Source organism: Prosopis cineraria, unplaced genomic scaffold, assembly GCF_029017545.1.
Source record: "Prosopis cineraria cultivar Desert tree isolate PC_DT_omini unplaced genomic scaffold, ASM2901754v1 PC13, whole genome shotgun sequence".
NCBI lineage: Eukaryota > Viridiplantae > Streptophyta > Magnoliopsida > Fabales > Fabaceae > Prosopis > Prosopis cineraria.
In genome coordinates this window covers 34,335,039-34,351,085 of record NW_026555344.1, presented here as the reverse complement: position 1 = coordinate 34,351,085, position 16,047 = coordinate 34,335,039, and the positions used below count along the sequence as shown (strand labels likewise).

Sequence of the window (16,047 nt, the reverse complement as noted above, 5' to 3'; positions counted from 1 at the left end):
TTCATAACCTACAAAAATAAGACCAAACATAAATATACTAAAAACACACAAAGATCGAACTAGACACACAAAGCAAGTTTAAGAGCTTGGATTGCCTCATAAGAGCTCTTAATTTATAGTCTTTTAGCCTAACTCTTCACTTCCTCAGGAACAAGTTGTGAAAATAATTGAACAAGTTAGGTTTTAAAAATTGAACATTTTTCATGAATGAGCAAGCCATGTTAAAAACTTTAGAAAAAATTACATATAAATCCCATAAAATAAACTTATTTACAAATAAGTCTTATAAAATTTAGAAATCACAACTAAGGCCCTTAGGAGTTGGGATCTGAGTGTAATTTGAAATTGAAATAAAAAGATAATAATGCTCCTATTAAATATATATACATTATATTAGTTAAATAATTTACAACTACTTCATCAGGATATTACAACTATAACTTTTACTTTTTACAACTGTAACTTCATATATCTAATAATTAAATCAATCAGTTTAACTATTGAATACATAAAGTTATAATTGTGAAAAATTAAAGTTATAGTTGTAAATTACTAATAAAGTAGTTGTAAATAATTAATATTAAACTTTGTTAATAATATATGATTGTTTAACTATTAGATATGTGAAGTTACATTTGCAAAAAATTAAAATTATAGTAGTAAATTATTGATGAAGTAGTTGTAAATTAATTATTGATTGATATAATATATAATTAATAGGGGTAATATTATTTTTTTAGCCTAATGTCATATTACAATCAGGTCCCAAGGATCTGATTGTGGTTTTTGAATTTATTGGTAAATAAGTCTGTTTCATAAGATCTATACATAATTTTTCTAAAAATTTATGATTGATTGTTTGAATATGAACAACAATGCCAACATCGAAGCTTATGAAAATGCTTGAAAAAATAAAGTTTTAACACACACACACACACACACACACACACACATTATTTAGTATAATATTGACAACTTATCAATATTGAAGAACATCATGTTAAAAAATTGAAGAAGTTAGGTTTTAAAAGTTGACAACTTTTTTTATATAAGTCATGTTCGAGTGTTTACAAATGATTGTTTGGATATGAATCACAACAAGTCCATGATTAACCAAAACTCATGACAATTCTTCAAAAATAAATTTATAGCATATCTTTTCATAATATTGATAACTTGTCAATATTAAAAGAATAAATTGTAAAAAAATTGAACAAGTTGGGTTTTAAATATTGATAACTTTTTTTATATACGAAAAAGCTATGTTCAAAAATTTATAATTTATTGTTTGGATATAAGTTACAATGTATCCATGATTAACATCAAAGCCCATGGAGATGCTTGAAAAATAAGTTTATAACATATTTTTTTGTTTAACATAGTATTGATAATTTGTCAATATTAAAGGAATAAGATGTTAAAAATTAAAAAAGTTGAAAACTTCTTTTTTATTATGAATAATTCGTGTTTGAATATTTATAAATAATTGTATGGATATAGACAACAAGAAGTCCATGATAAAACAAGTTATAATATGTATTATATTAAAGGTATTTGGTGGTTTAATGGTGATATTTCTTTTGAACAACAAGGGATCGAGGGTTTAAATTCTTCTTTGGCCCCCTAGTGCATTTGACCTGGTTTGATCACTGACGGCAAGTGTGATGACTCCAACGATCGGTGACAGTGACATTTTTAAAAAAAAGAGAGGTTGAGGGGCATTTAAGTCATTTCACTCTAATTTTAATTGCAATCAAAACCTTTAACTTGCAGAATAGATTTAGATTCTATTGAGCATTCTTTGTAAATATCTTGTTTTGAGGGCCTTTAGTGAGATTCTTCTAATACTTTTTCCCTTTCTTTTTTGTTTTCCTTCTCCTGACTATAATTTCATGTGAACCAAACCGTCCAAAAAATTCTTGATATTACTAGTAGAGAATTCAGCTGCAAATATTGTTTGCATGATAAACTTATATTTTCAATGAAAATCAAACTCATGATAGAAATGGGAATAACATAACCAAATGTGAGAGGGGAAAAAATTCTGTTTGCAAGAAGATTAAAGGTTAGTTTGGTTTCTGTTCTCACTTTTTATTTTCAAAAACTGTTGTATAATATAGTTTTTAAAATTATTTTTAAAAATAAAGAAAACTAAAAATTTGCTTGGCTATGTCAATTAAAAAATAGATTGATAGTGATAATTATAAGTATTTAATGATGGTGATTAATAATAAAAATTGACCAAAGTAACTATAATTTCAATAATCTGTATTTTAAAAACAAAAAATAGAAACAACTTTTGAAAATAACTAAATAAAAAATTGTGTAAGTTGTTTCTATTTTTTGTTTTTAAAAACAAAAAAATGAATTTTTTTGAAAATAACTAAATAAAAACACTTGTACAAATTTTTTTAATTTTTTTTGTATTTAAAAATAAAAACAATTTTTAAACACATAAAACAAACAAGCCCTAATTCTCGCAAATGCTTCCCCAAATGGAGATGATCCCACTTTATGCCTTGTGCCTGAAATTAATTGTAGTGTTATGAACCAATGAATTAAGAATAATCACAGATTTTAACACAAAAAGCTCATTTGTATAATCCTAATAATATCTTAATTAGGTATCATTATTATCATATATTTCACATTAAATTTTTGATATTATGTTTAATTAGAATATATACCCATTTTAATATTTGACACTGTCGAAATTTTTATGTTGTGGAAAAAATAGCAGGTTCAAATTCCATGTTAAACTCGAGTAATTGTGCGTCAAATTTATATAGTTGGAGTCATTATAAGCATATATAGACTCTTTTTTTTTTTTGAAAAAATATCTTGGAGATATAAAACTTGTCACGCACGATATTAAATTTCATGTGAACATACGTTGAATTCAATTTTGATAGACATTTTCTTTAATTTTAACAAGAAAAATCACATTATTTAATAAGCAGTAATGAATCATAGGAATGTACTATCTAAGAAAAACTTACCATAGCTTCACATCTATTGGGGTTGATAATGTATTAAGCCCAAGTTGATAGACCCAAAATGTTGCATGTTTCTGAGTCATTTCAATCGCCCCTTGATGTAGTTTTTTAATGTAATTTGGGCTGCCCTCTTTTCAAATACGTTGACATATTTGTGAAGCAGATGCAAGCCTTCTTTTATTTTCGTATTATCAAAATATAGCCGTATTTTGAATAATATTCATAAATACTAACACATTTTTCATCCTCCCCATAGTATTCATTATTTCTGTATATATCATAAATCAATCATTTTAAAATTATAAATTAACAATTTTAAATTTGATCAATCTAAATCATATTATAAAAATTTAAATCTCATTATAGTGATGAACACTGACACGCATGCTAACCAATTCTATCATTTATATGCATGGTAATTTGTGCGAATTCCATTCTTTAAGTCATGTGAGAGTAGTGTATGTGTTATACATATGAGAGCTAATTTAATATTAGCAAAGTACTGTTAAGACTTATAATATATTGGAAAAGAACTATTCGTTATTATTGCCCATTTTTTGGGTGAAATTTTTGTTATTAATTAGTAATAATTTGAATAAAAATAGAGCAAAGAGTCACTAAGTCAAAAAATCCTTCAAAAAAGAAAGTGTGAAACCCTTTTAAGGAGAAGATGGTGAAAAAGGAAACAAATCAAAGCTCCAGTATTATTATATACTTAACTTTATATAATTAATATATTTATTTCTAATTAAATTAAGACATGTAAACTTTTACAAATCATTTATGTTATAATAAATTCTTGTTATTTACATATTAAGATTTACTTATCATGATTTGATTGGATATAAATATATTAAATATATAAGTTTAATTACATAAATTTTGTCTTTTTTTAAATCATTACTTATTATTTGGGTGAAAATAGGTCAAGCCCGTATCTTTGATTTACTTTTGGTTCAACCTAACTTATTTATTAAATGAATTTAGGCCAAATTTAAGAATTTAAGTAGGCCTATTCAAAGCATTTAAATAGTTTTTAACCCTATTTATATATATATATATATATATAATAATATTAAAGTTTAACAAGAAATAATCACATAATATACCTCTTTTGAGATTACAATATAAGTTATAGTTAATCAATTCTTAATTTACAAACAATATTAATTGAAACCTTAAAATTTTTAAAAATATTAATATCTTTTCATTTATATTCTTATTAAATATTTTATATAAGAACATTGATAATGATAATTTAAAATTTTATAATAATTTTTTAAAAAATTAATAAATAAAATAGAACTTAGTTAAAAAAAGAAATATAAAATTTACTTAATGATTTATATTTTAAATTAAGTGAGGCCTATGGAAGATGCGAAGGTGTACGTAACAAAAATAAGTGGCCGAACCAAAAATTTAATTATAAACCTCTCATCCGGAGAGAAGCAAGGATTCATTTTCTCTTCGTCGACGAACAAGCATTCCACGCTTGGTCGAGCTCGCCGTCCGTCGTTGTCGGCCCTGCCTGACTGTTCTCGGGCAAGTATTGTAGAAGGTTCGAGCTCTAGGGCTTTGCCTGCTCCCAAAAACTGGTGAGATTGATTTGTTCAATCTGGCTCTGAATCTATTTCTGAATTTATTCCTCGCGTCGTCATCTCTTACCTGCGTTATTGTCAACTCTGTATCTGACGCCGTCGCACTGTTTCTTACTTTGTTTTAAATTATTCATTTTAATTTAACTTTAATATTGACACTTTCGAATAGAGATTGAGTTTACTTTTTCTTGAAAAAACTTTTAGTACTAGTTCTTGCTTCAATGGTGTGTAATCAGCTATTGTACTTCTGCCCCCTTCATTTCGATTACTAGCGACTTATTTGCTTTGAAATGTTTTGTTGTGCATTGTTCGATTTGTCGTGTATTGGCATACTGTTTATTAATCTCTTTATATTATCATCTATTTAGAAAATTCTCAAGGTATTTGTGATGCGTAATCTGGTAAATGACCCCTGGCTCTGAGTTTTGATGTGTCTAACAATTTAGAAGCTTGAGTTTAAATTGTCATTTTTCAATGGCTTGGAGGAGTTGCGTGAATCAATTGGCTTACTAATGCATCTTCGTCAAAGTATCTGGAGCAAAAATTATAAGAACGTTATAACAACTATTCATATTTCAAAAATTTCAGTGGGGGCAGATGAGTGTAATATAGGTTTGCCTATGGTGGTAAAGGTTATTTAGTAGAAAAAGAATATGTAATTTTTTTTTTTGCGTTTTATTTTATTTTCTACTGATCTTTACTTCTTTTCCTTGGATTGCAGAGATGAGTTATTGGTCACTATCATCTGTTCTTAATAATCAGCCTATGCCATTGTCTGCTGCAAGCACCAAATCTTCTGTTCATATCGAAAGCAGCGCCTGTTTTATAAGTAGTCTGAGCCAACGAAGGTGCTGTCTCTCTGTTGCTGAAGACTATTGTAAAATCAGGAGACTCAGGATTTCTGGGGTAATTAAATATAGACAAGGATTGTCACATTTGCAGGTCCAACAAGGAACTTGGGAAGAACCTGATGATGGCAGTGGGAGTGAGTATGATGATGACGAAGAAGATGAGCAAACAGAAGATGAGAACTATGGCTTTGAAAGTGATTGGGAAGAGGAAGGGATTACAACATCAGCCATTAATGATATTAAAAAAGGCATTTTCTCTATTCCTATGATTTTTTTTTTTTTAAGTCCTCTTTTGCAGTCAGACCTGGACATCTTGCTTTCAATATATTATGGTGTAAGTGAAGTTCCAGATTATGGAATGTTCTGAAGTATAGGAAAACGATTAAAGAAGGCTGCCAATTAGCATATATTTTGACCCTTGACAACTGTCCACCTCTAAAACCACATATTTTCAATTGCAGAGGTTGAACAGCTTTTGGAGCCAGAAGAAAGAGCAGTCTTGCAACAGAATGTGACTCCTAACTTGAGAAAAATCTCAACTGTATGTCTGAAACCATGCATATTGGTGCCTACTTTCCTAACTTCTAATTTACATTGTAATTGGAAACCTATATAAGGAACACTTTTTTGAAAGTCTACATGCTAGTCAATGCGTGTTTAGCATGATTAGATTATTCCAAGTTCCTTTAAGAAAGCTGTTTGTTGAACGTTGCTTTTTCAATCAGTTAAGTTCCCATATCTCCCTGCTTCAGGAAAAATGGAGCCCTCTGCACACTTTAGCACTATCCACACAGATAAGATGCATGGATCAACTTCTTGAAAGTGGGGTTGATATTGATCTTAAGAACAAGGTGAGTTTCTTCATATTTTGGTTTACAAGCATGTCAGTGTGTGCAACAGCTTTTGCATGGATTTAATTTTGCTTATTTGATCAAACAGGAAGGTCTGACCGCACTTCATACAGCTATTATAGGAAAGAAAGAAGCTGTAATAAGCCATCTTTTACGGAAAGGTGCAAGTCCCCATGTCAAGGATAAGGTAAGGATACGTCTTGACATAGCCTCCAAAGCTGCTGATTGCTTTTCAAAGTGAATAAGTATTGATATGGTCATTGCTGTAGTAGGATGGTGCTACCCCACTTCATTATGCAGTTCAAGTTGGTGCCAAGCAAACTGTAAAGCTATTGATCAAATATAAAGTTGATGTCAATGTTGCAGATCATGTGAGCTTTGATTAAAAGAAAAATCTAAATTTTTATTCTTGCAGGTATTATTCATGACTACTTACTGTTTATGGCTTTTATACATTTTAATTTTCAGGAAGGTTGGACTCCATTGCACGTTGCTATTCAGAGCAGAAATAGAGATATTGCAAAAATTTTGTTAGTCAATGGTGCAGATAAGACCAGAAGAAATAAGGTAACTTTGTTGTACATTCCACTTTAGAGTTTAGACCGTTCTTATAGTTTAAACATGCTACAAATGCCTATATACTTTCTATCATGTAGATTTATTCTTAACATTGTTCAATGTTGTAGAATCTAGTTTGGTACATGTTGGGAAAATTTTGCTGTAAAATTATTTTTTTGATTATTTGTTGTGATTACTTTAGTTTCAGTATATTAAATAAAAATTGACACTTTTTTAAAAATTTTATTCTGATACAACTTATCAAATATAATATGTCTATACCTTTTAAAATATGTTATATATGGGTTGTGCATCAGTGAGAAATTTGTGGTGGTCAATGAGAAATTTGAAATATATTGAGGGGGGGTTCCATTTGGTATGAAATGAGAATGAAAAATCTATCTCTCATGCATATGGGAAGCTTTTTCTTTAAAGAAGTTACTTTGTCATCTAGTAAACACAACTTAAAGTACTTTCCCTTTTTCCTGTTTTTCAAATCCTTTTTCCACATATTAAATGCAACTTGAATAGAGTATCATTAGGACTGATTGTTGTTCACTGCAAGTGCACGGGTCGTAATAAGTAATATAAAATGAGTAAAGTATCGTTCTCTCGAGGATTTGTTTAAAAACAATGATTAAGCAAAAGACTAAGCAAATTTGATCAAGTTGAGCTAAACACAATAAAGAAAAATTTGATCTTGCAAACTAAATTAATACTAGTAAATAAAGAAAAGTAATTGATTCACACACTTCAAATATAAATTAGAACCTAGGATTATTTATCCTCCTTGCATTTTATAACACCGAAATTACCTTCTCTCATAAATACTTTTAATGAAAATAAGTGTTAATTAGGGTTCTAAAAATACTTGAACGAGCTCTCTCAAGTCATGAATAAGTGTTTAGTTAAATTATGATCTAATCTCTTATTACAACTAATAAAACTCAATTTTAAACACCAATCTTAATGTGGCTATACAAGGCTAGCTAGTATATCTCTATCTTACTAACAAAATCATCTATTCAACATACAAATATCAAGTTCTTGCATAATTTTACCCAAGTTCGATAATCAACCTAACCCTCTCAAGCATCAGTTAAGTGAACCCAACATCTAAATAATAGCCAATCACTTAAAAGCATTAAGGAAAGAGTAAAATAAACACATATATCATTAATCACAAAAAAAGAGAAGGAACATAATGTTAATCCTTGTAAGGGTTCAAAATAATCCTAAAGTAAAGAGTTTAGCTATTCATAAACATCAAAAAGCTACAAATACACAAGATATTCATAGTCATTATAAGATTACAAGAAGAGAAATGGAGAAGAAGCAAAGGGACCAAAGAAATGGAGCTTCAAATCCCTTCAAAGCTTCAACTCTTGAACTCAACTCATCCAAAGCTTAAACCCTAGCACAACAAAGCTCCCAAAGTATCTTCAAGAGTGTGTAGGATGCGTTTTGGGTTGAGCTTTTAGCATATATATGTCCTAGCCAATCAATTTCTGATAAATTAAACACAGCGTTTTTCTAACAGCGGCGAAAGTCACGACTTTCTGATGACTTTGGCATTTTTGAACTGTTTTCGCAATTAATAAAATTTATTCTTTTTGCACTTGATTTCTTCATCCAAAAGCCTTCCAAAAACATCAACAAAGCTCCAGAAATACATTTAATCAAATCTTAAACCAAAATAACAAGAAATTAGGCTGAAAATATTAAATTAAAGCTAAGAATGCAAACCTAAAGCAAAATGTACATTTTTCTAATTTGGGTAATAAAAATATATACAAATGAGGAAAATGAATGAAAATCTAAAGAAAATGTGATGAAATGACATGAAATTTTAGAGGTTAACATTGATTCATGGTTGAATTATTTTCACTCCTATTCTAACATCAAAATAAAAACAATGATACAAAAGAATGTGGCTATATGGGAAGCGCACACGCCATAATTTAATCTTTTATAAATATACTTTATGTTTGCACTTTTGTGAATATGGAGACCGGTATTGGATTCTTTTCTGATTGGGTGATTGCATGTCAGGATGGGAAAACAGCATTGGATCTGAGTTTATGTTATGGGAAGAATTTCAAGTCTTATGATCTTGGCAAATTACTGAAGGTAGTTCCAGCTGACAGTGATTTTTGATAAACAAGATGCAGCTAAAGCACGATCGAACGTTCTATCACATAATACATCTGCTGATAGTTAGTATTGTTGTCATCTCTTTGTTCTTCCATTTTTTGTATGTTTTCTTCTCTGATATTGATCATGAAGGTTTTGACGGGGTAGTCCATTGTCTTATAGATGAAAGGTTGTTTGGAATAACGTTTGTAGTATGGCACTAGTGGAAAATGAAACTCCTGTCAAAATCAGTGTACATTATTTAGGGCATGCAGTATTCATGAGTATTACATACTATGGTAAAACTTTTGAGGCTTATCCAAGGTATTCTTACATTCATAGATGTTAGAGGTTTTTTTTAGCACTCCATATCATCGACTAATTCAAAGCAAAGTATTACTGAGTTTGGGCTGAAATCTAATTTTTGGCCCAAGCTCAAGTCAATTTTATAGAAGGGAGGAGGTTAATCACCATTTCGGGCAAACGGGACTAGTAGAGGAAGTTTGGATAAAATTGCAGCAAGTGGCCTTAAACAAAGCTGAACACGAGGTGATGGAAAAACTACTACTTTGCCTATAAAAAGGAAAAGCAAGACATTGCACACCCTCTGCAATTTCTTCAACACCTAAACCAACACAAGGACAAGATACAAACATTTCATTTTGCAAAATTTTGGCAAGTTCCTCCAAAATAGTATGCATCAAGCAGAGAGCAACAAACCTCTTACAAATAGTAGGGTAGTATCTCCTTCTGGGCTCATGCTCATGACAAAGATAGACTGAACAATTTGAAGCTTGAGGCTGTGGGATTGCCAAGCGAAGATCATCACTGTTTGCCAAGCAAAGAAGAATGAAGGTCACCATTTGTTGAGCAAAGAAGACAGTCAGCATTTGCTCTTAGCTACTTCCCGTTGCACAAGAAGGGAGTGGCTGCTGAGCCAAGAAGGATTTTCTAATTTTGACTAGACTTGCTAAGTTCAGGCTTGAGTTGAATTTTGTCGGGCCTAAATAGCTCAAAGTAAAGGAAATTTTACAATCTATCAAACCTGATCTTAAGATTTTTTAAGTTTATTTAGGTTGAGCCATCAGGTTTAGCTTGTATTATTGCCTCTAACAACAACTTTATTGCTCCAAATCTTTTATTTTATTTATCGGTCTTACATTTTCTACAATTTTTTATATAGTTTTAATAGGTTTTCATACCAAATAAATCCAAATCATTTTACCTTTTTCTTGTCCTTTGAGGTTCTTCATTTGTTGAGCCTTTTCCTCTTTTGATTCGATACTTTAATTTTTTTTTTTCACATAATTGGATAACTCCTTTTTATGTCTTAATGCATTAATAATTCAATATAGTTCACTACATCGCGGATCTAGCCATTAATTTATAACAAGAGGGTGTTGATTCCTAACAAAAAAAAAATTAAAAAGTTAAATCATTGTCTATAGAAAAATTACACATCGTAGATTTTCTTATGTATTTTTATCATCCTCTAACTTTGCCTTGCATCTTTGGTATAGCTTCTCCTTCTTCTCATTCTACTAGTCACATTGCTCTCCTTGCATTTGCATAGCTCAAACCTTTTCATTTACTATTGCAAAACGAGTGCGCGTGATGTCAATTGTGATGGGCTATTTATGTCCAATGCTAAAGATGCTGTTCTTGGAATTGTATGTAGGGATCATTTGTGTTTGTTTAAATGGGGATTTGGTGGTAGCATAAGTGCTAAGTCTACCCTTATGACTGAAGTTCTAATATTGAAGAGGACTTTGATGTCACACAATTTGGTAATTTGGATGGGTCAGGTTTATTTGGGTTGAGCTTAATTTAGGCATTGCTTACTTAGGGGCTGAATTTATAAAAAAGCCTAAATAATGAAACCTAGCTCTAACTTCTTTGGCAATGTTTTGAAAACTCAGATAGTTGGACTAGTCAAAGTATCATCTAGTGAAGAAAGTGATTTGGTTCAACCATTTAATCTATTTTAATAGTTACCCTAAGTTTGCCTATTTTGATGCAAGTGGGTTTTGAAAATACGACAAAAATATAAAACTCAAAATAGTTGGATTGTTTTGAACCATATTTTTTTTTTCTTTCTCTTATTTTAAATATAAAATTCTTTATTTGATTCAAAATATCAATGTCAATTTACTTTTGGGTTATTGTAGTAAAATTTTGAGTGCATAGTTTGTTTATTGGTTTTACATCAATAAAAGTGTAGACAAATTTAAAAACTCATTTACCTTAAAAGAACAAATAAGGTAGTATTGTGAACAAATTGAGAAAATTAAATTTAATATGTTATGACTTATTTGAACTAGAATGATATTGTTAGTATTTTTTAATGTATATTATATATATATATTTATATATATATATAAATATTATTTATTTAATTATTATGTCACTTTTCAACAACCGTTAAATTATGAGAATTGTGATCCACTGACTTCTCTAGTTTATTGTCCAATCCGTTGTTTAAAACGTTGGGCTTCAAGTTTTTTCAAGCCAACCCGAATACTCTAATTGTTAATTTTTTAAAAAAAATTAATTTTAAATTTGAAATTAATTAATTTTATTTTATCAAAAAATTTAAAAAAACTTTTGGGAAACTTAAAAAATGCAAAAGACTAACATTTAAAAAAATTGTGGGTCCTAAAGTTTAAAAATCAAGATTAAAATACATTTTAACATTATTTTGAGATATTTTATAGATGAAAAATAATAAAATTATAACAATGTAAATATTCTTAATTTTAATTTTTTAAGAATATATTTATAATAATGTAATCAAATATATGGTTTCTTTGTATAGAATGACCTAAAACTTAAAGGATTAACTAATATTTAATATATTTTTAATTTTTTTTAAAATAATTTTTTTGTTCAAGTATTTGGAATTGGCCATGGCTTAAATATTTTTAGCCAACATTTTAAAAAGCATCATTTTACTAAATTTGGCCTAATTTTTGTTTTTTAGCTTTGCTTAAATTACTGCCTTTAAGAAAAAGTCATATTGTGACTAAGGTAAACAAAATTAGTTTATCACATCAAGTCATTGGTGGGATCAATTTGCATTAAATGGGTTTTAATTTCTTGTTACTCTCTCCCTTCTATCTTATACATGCCCGCCAAATCAAAAAGCTATTTGAGTTTTGCTTCTTCTTTTTGATGCATGGTAAACTCCCTCTTCTGTTTAAGAATCAATTGTCATTATGTATCTGTTACTATCACTATATGTTTTGTTGTTAGATCTGTTCATTCATGGGCGCTATCATTGCTTTTGGTTCTTTGTGGTTGGCTATCTCTTTTTCTTCATCTTCATGATGTTGTCATCGTCGTCAGATATAATCATTCTTCTTTTCAATTTAAAATTTTTATTTATACTAAATGTAAAATATATACTTCTTAACTTGTATGTGTTCGTTAGGCTCTGGTATTAGTACATATACTTCATTTAGATTCTGATACCATCAAATAAATTTTATTTATACTTTGATACTATCATATGTACAACTAGTCAAATTATAATTTCATAGTAAAATTTTTAAATATCAAATTATGTTGATAACTTTTATCATTAACAAATTAGTTATCTACTTAAATGAAATTACTATACATTAAAGATGTTGATATCTCTAAAAATTTTGATAAAAAATAATATATTTAAAAAAGTATAATTTAAAATTCACTTAAGTTGATATCACAAGTTTTATTAGTAAACTAATTTAAAATGAGATATATGTTTACACATTAAAAATTTTTAATATTCATTTTAAATTTTTAAAATTCATTTTTATTATTTATATTTAAATTTAGAAGGATATGCAATAAGTTTTTTTTTAAATACAACATAAAGTTTTAAATGTAAATAAAATATTCATTATAATTGATTCAAATTTTGAGTTATTAAAATGCATTATTAAGTTTATAGGATTTTTATTTGCCTCAAATTGTTAAGTAATTTGTTTTAATTAATTCTAATTTTTGGCCATAAATTAATTTTAATTTTTGTGCAACTATAAGACATTCTTTCAAAAATAATGAACAAAATAAAATAATAGTTATTATATAAAATAATTATTTAATTGATAAATACTAATTTTATAGTTTAAATTTGATCAATTTAGCTTAAATAATAAAACTTCTCTCTCTGCGGATAATTATTTTTTAGCTTATAATAAAAAACAACTTTCTTAATTTTGTTAGGTTTAGAATCCATCAATGACCATGAGGTGAGTATATAATAGATTCCTGATTAAAACATGACTTTATTTACTTAGCGATTCCCCATTCTATGTTGCCAAAAGTGTGTCTCAAAACCAAAACAAAAGCTCAAACAAAAATAAAAAATCGAATAAAAAAAACAAGGAAGAAAAATTTAAATTTAATTGCTTGATCGCCTACCATGCTTTGTACTTTAAATTAAAAGGTAAATGATATGCCTTCCTAAAGACTCAATGATATGGTGGCATTCCAATTGAAGTTCAGAAAGATGTTTTATAAGCTCTTAGAGCATTATCAAGTTTATCAAACCAATCCTTTCTAAAAAGACCCATAGTTTTTCTAAAAATACTCTTGATCTTCATATTAGTTAACTCACAAAAATCATTAGTCTGTAGGTAGTAAGCAAGAGGTTGATTAAAAAATGAGGGTATTTTTCTTTAAAAATATGAACAATACTAGAGCTCAATAGCGTAGTGATTTGCTTGGGTTTAATCGTACAACAGATCTACAAAAGTATCCTAGTACACCTCTTCATCATGACCGAGTGACCAAAAATACTTACCAATATGTGGTTGACAAGATGAAGCAAAGACTCTCCTATAGGAGGGCCAATTTTATTTCACTTGATGCAAACTATATTAAGTGCCATCCTATGTACTATATGCAGACTACCTCTCTTTCAATAAGCACTTGTGAGGAGATTGGTAAATATTTTGGGTGGTTCCTTTAGGGGTCTACTAGTGAAAGGAGATGTATCTATTTTGTACCATGGGATGACGAGTGCATAAAGAAAAAATGGGAGACTTGGATTTTGACATGCAAAGCTTAATAATCATTAGGAATAAGTACAAATGTGGAGTGAATTTAATGCTAAATATTGTAAAGTTGACCTTACTAATCCATACTTAGCTTTAAAACTAAGGTAATCATGGGATTAACCTAAAAAGATTAACAAATTTGTAAAATCATATAAATGAGATTTCAAGTTTTCAAAACTTTTAAAATACTTTAAGCTCATTTGATAAACTCAAGTTAGAGTAAAATATGACTATTGAAATATGGAATACCAATTTAAATTAAAGCATTCGCATTAAAAGTAAAAAATATCATGAGTGTAGTATATAGGAGGTACACCGCATCATGTGACTAACGCACTATGGCACGCCCCTTGCATTTTAGTTTACTCAATATAATTAATTACTTTAAGATTCAATAACAATTGAGCTTAGGAAAAATGACAACACATTGTGTTAGTTACTCTCTTAAACTTTGTTGTCAATGAACTAGAAGTAATTAATTGTGTTAAGTAAAACTTTAAAGTAACTTCACAAAAAAATTCTCCATTTTACCCCTCATATTTATTAATCTAGATTCTTGTGTCTCAAATTTATCATGAAGTATATTAATAATTGAGATTAAGATAAAAATAGAAAGCATTTTGTTTTTATAAGAATAGGACTTTTTGGTATATGGATTGTTTCTAAAAGCTACTTATCTTTTGGGCCAAAGATTTAATAAAATTTTGGAGGAAAAGATTTAATTATTCTCGTTGCAAATCTTACTTTTATATAAATTAAAAAGTATTTAGTTATTAAAAAGTTATTTATGCAATTAAAAAGTGAAAATTGATTGCGATGATTAATAAAATGAATTCTTTTATGATAGTAAGATCCTCCTTCACCATTTATTTTTACACTCACACATCCTACACTTTTTCATAGGGAATTTACCTGAACCTATCTCGATTTGAACTTGCCATCTCTCCCATCCGAAAGTGCCTTTGATTAATTGCTTTAACAATTTTTGCATTGAAGGAAGAAGTCTTAACTTGTTGAAGCTTGTCTCTCTTTTATGTGACGATATGTGTGTGTTGGGGGGGGGGGATTTGAAACTGATTATGTTCATGTTTCCATGATCTTTCATTTCCCTTCAATTCCATGAAATGTTTTAATATTAATCCAAGAGAAGGCAATTAATACATAAAAAAGTGCATCCAAAACTCTTTAATTTGTATCTGCATGCTCCACAATGTACCTAGTAAAGAAAATAGTGCGCATGTAGATATTGGAGTTATTGCAAACTAAACTTTAGGTTAGAGCTGATACAAATCGCTTAAGATACAATGAGTGAACAAGCAATTCAAACATAGTATTTTTATGTGTGTGTGTATATATATATATCTTAACCTTTAGATTAGAGCCAGTAATTTTGGACGCAAGCTTATTTGAGTTAGATTTAATTTGAAAAAATTTAAAATACACAAATATATAAAAAGCCTCATATAGCTAAACCTGACTTTAACGCCAAGTTTTCAAGTTTATTTGGGGTGGTTGGAATACTTAAATTATTAAATATTATTTTATTTTTTAGTTAATTTTAATTTTTATCTTAAAAAGTTAAGATTTTCAATTTTGATCTTATTTTTATTTTATTTTATTAATTGGCCAAACAAAATTTATTAATAATAAAAAAATTTGGGTATTCAAACTTATTTGATTTTTTAAAATTCTAAACTAGGCCCTTAAATTTTTTAGGCTAGCATGTCTTAACCTAAATTACTTGTTCCACTTTTGGCCCTTCAAACCTTAGTTTGGACTTTGGACTAATGCTAATCCAAACAAGCTCAAAATAGGGACTAACTAATAAACTAATAATATCTATTATTAGTCCTAAATGGCCATATGTTTCTTCTTTTTTTTTTTTTTTGCTTTTTCCTTTTTGTTTTGAACTCAATGCAAAGTCCAGTCTGAGCTCTAAATTACTAGCTCCTAGCCTTGTATATTCTGTTTAAATTTGGAACTCAATGATTTCTTCCCCTAACCAATGATACTTT

General features: G+C 28.6%; 1 protein-coding gene across 3 annotated transcripts; it reads left to right on the top strand.

Moving 5' to 3' along the window:
- The first annotated feature begins 4,404 nt into the window (after window positions 1-4,404).
- On the top strand, window positions 4,405-9,330 carry LOC129290498 (ankyrin repeat domain-containing protein EMB506, chloroplastic). 3 transcript variants are annotated; one of them, XM_054927282.1, is made up of 9 exons: window positions 4,416-4,591; window positions 5,316-5,442; window positions 5,537-5,692; window positions 5,905-5,986; window positions 6,198-6,296; window positions 6,385-6,483; window positions 6,569-6,667; window positions 6,765-6,863; window positions 8,907-9,330. In XM_054927282.1, exons 2-9 carry the CDS (start codon window positions 5,318-5,320, stop codon window positions 9,009-9,011), a joined length of 864 nt encoding a protein of 287 aa, XP_054783257.1. In that variant the 5' UTR covers window positions 4,416-4,591; window positions 5,316-5,317; the 3' UTR covers window positions 9,012-9,330. The 3 variants fall into 3 exon arrangements, with proteins under 3 accessions (XP_054783256.1, XP_054783257.1, XP_054783255.1); XM_054927281.1 differs by having other exon boundaries at window positions 4,405-4,554; window positions 5,316-5,693; window positions 5,907-5,986; XM_054927280.1 differs by having other exon boundaries at window positions 4,418-4,591; window positions 5,316-5,693; window positions 5,907-5,986.
- The last annotated feature ends 6,717 nt before the right edge of the window (window positions 9,331-16,047 follow it).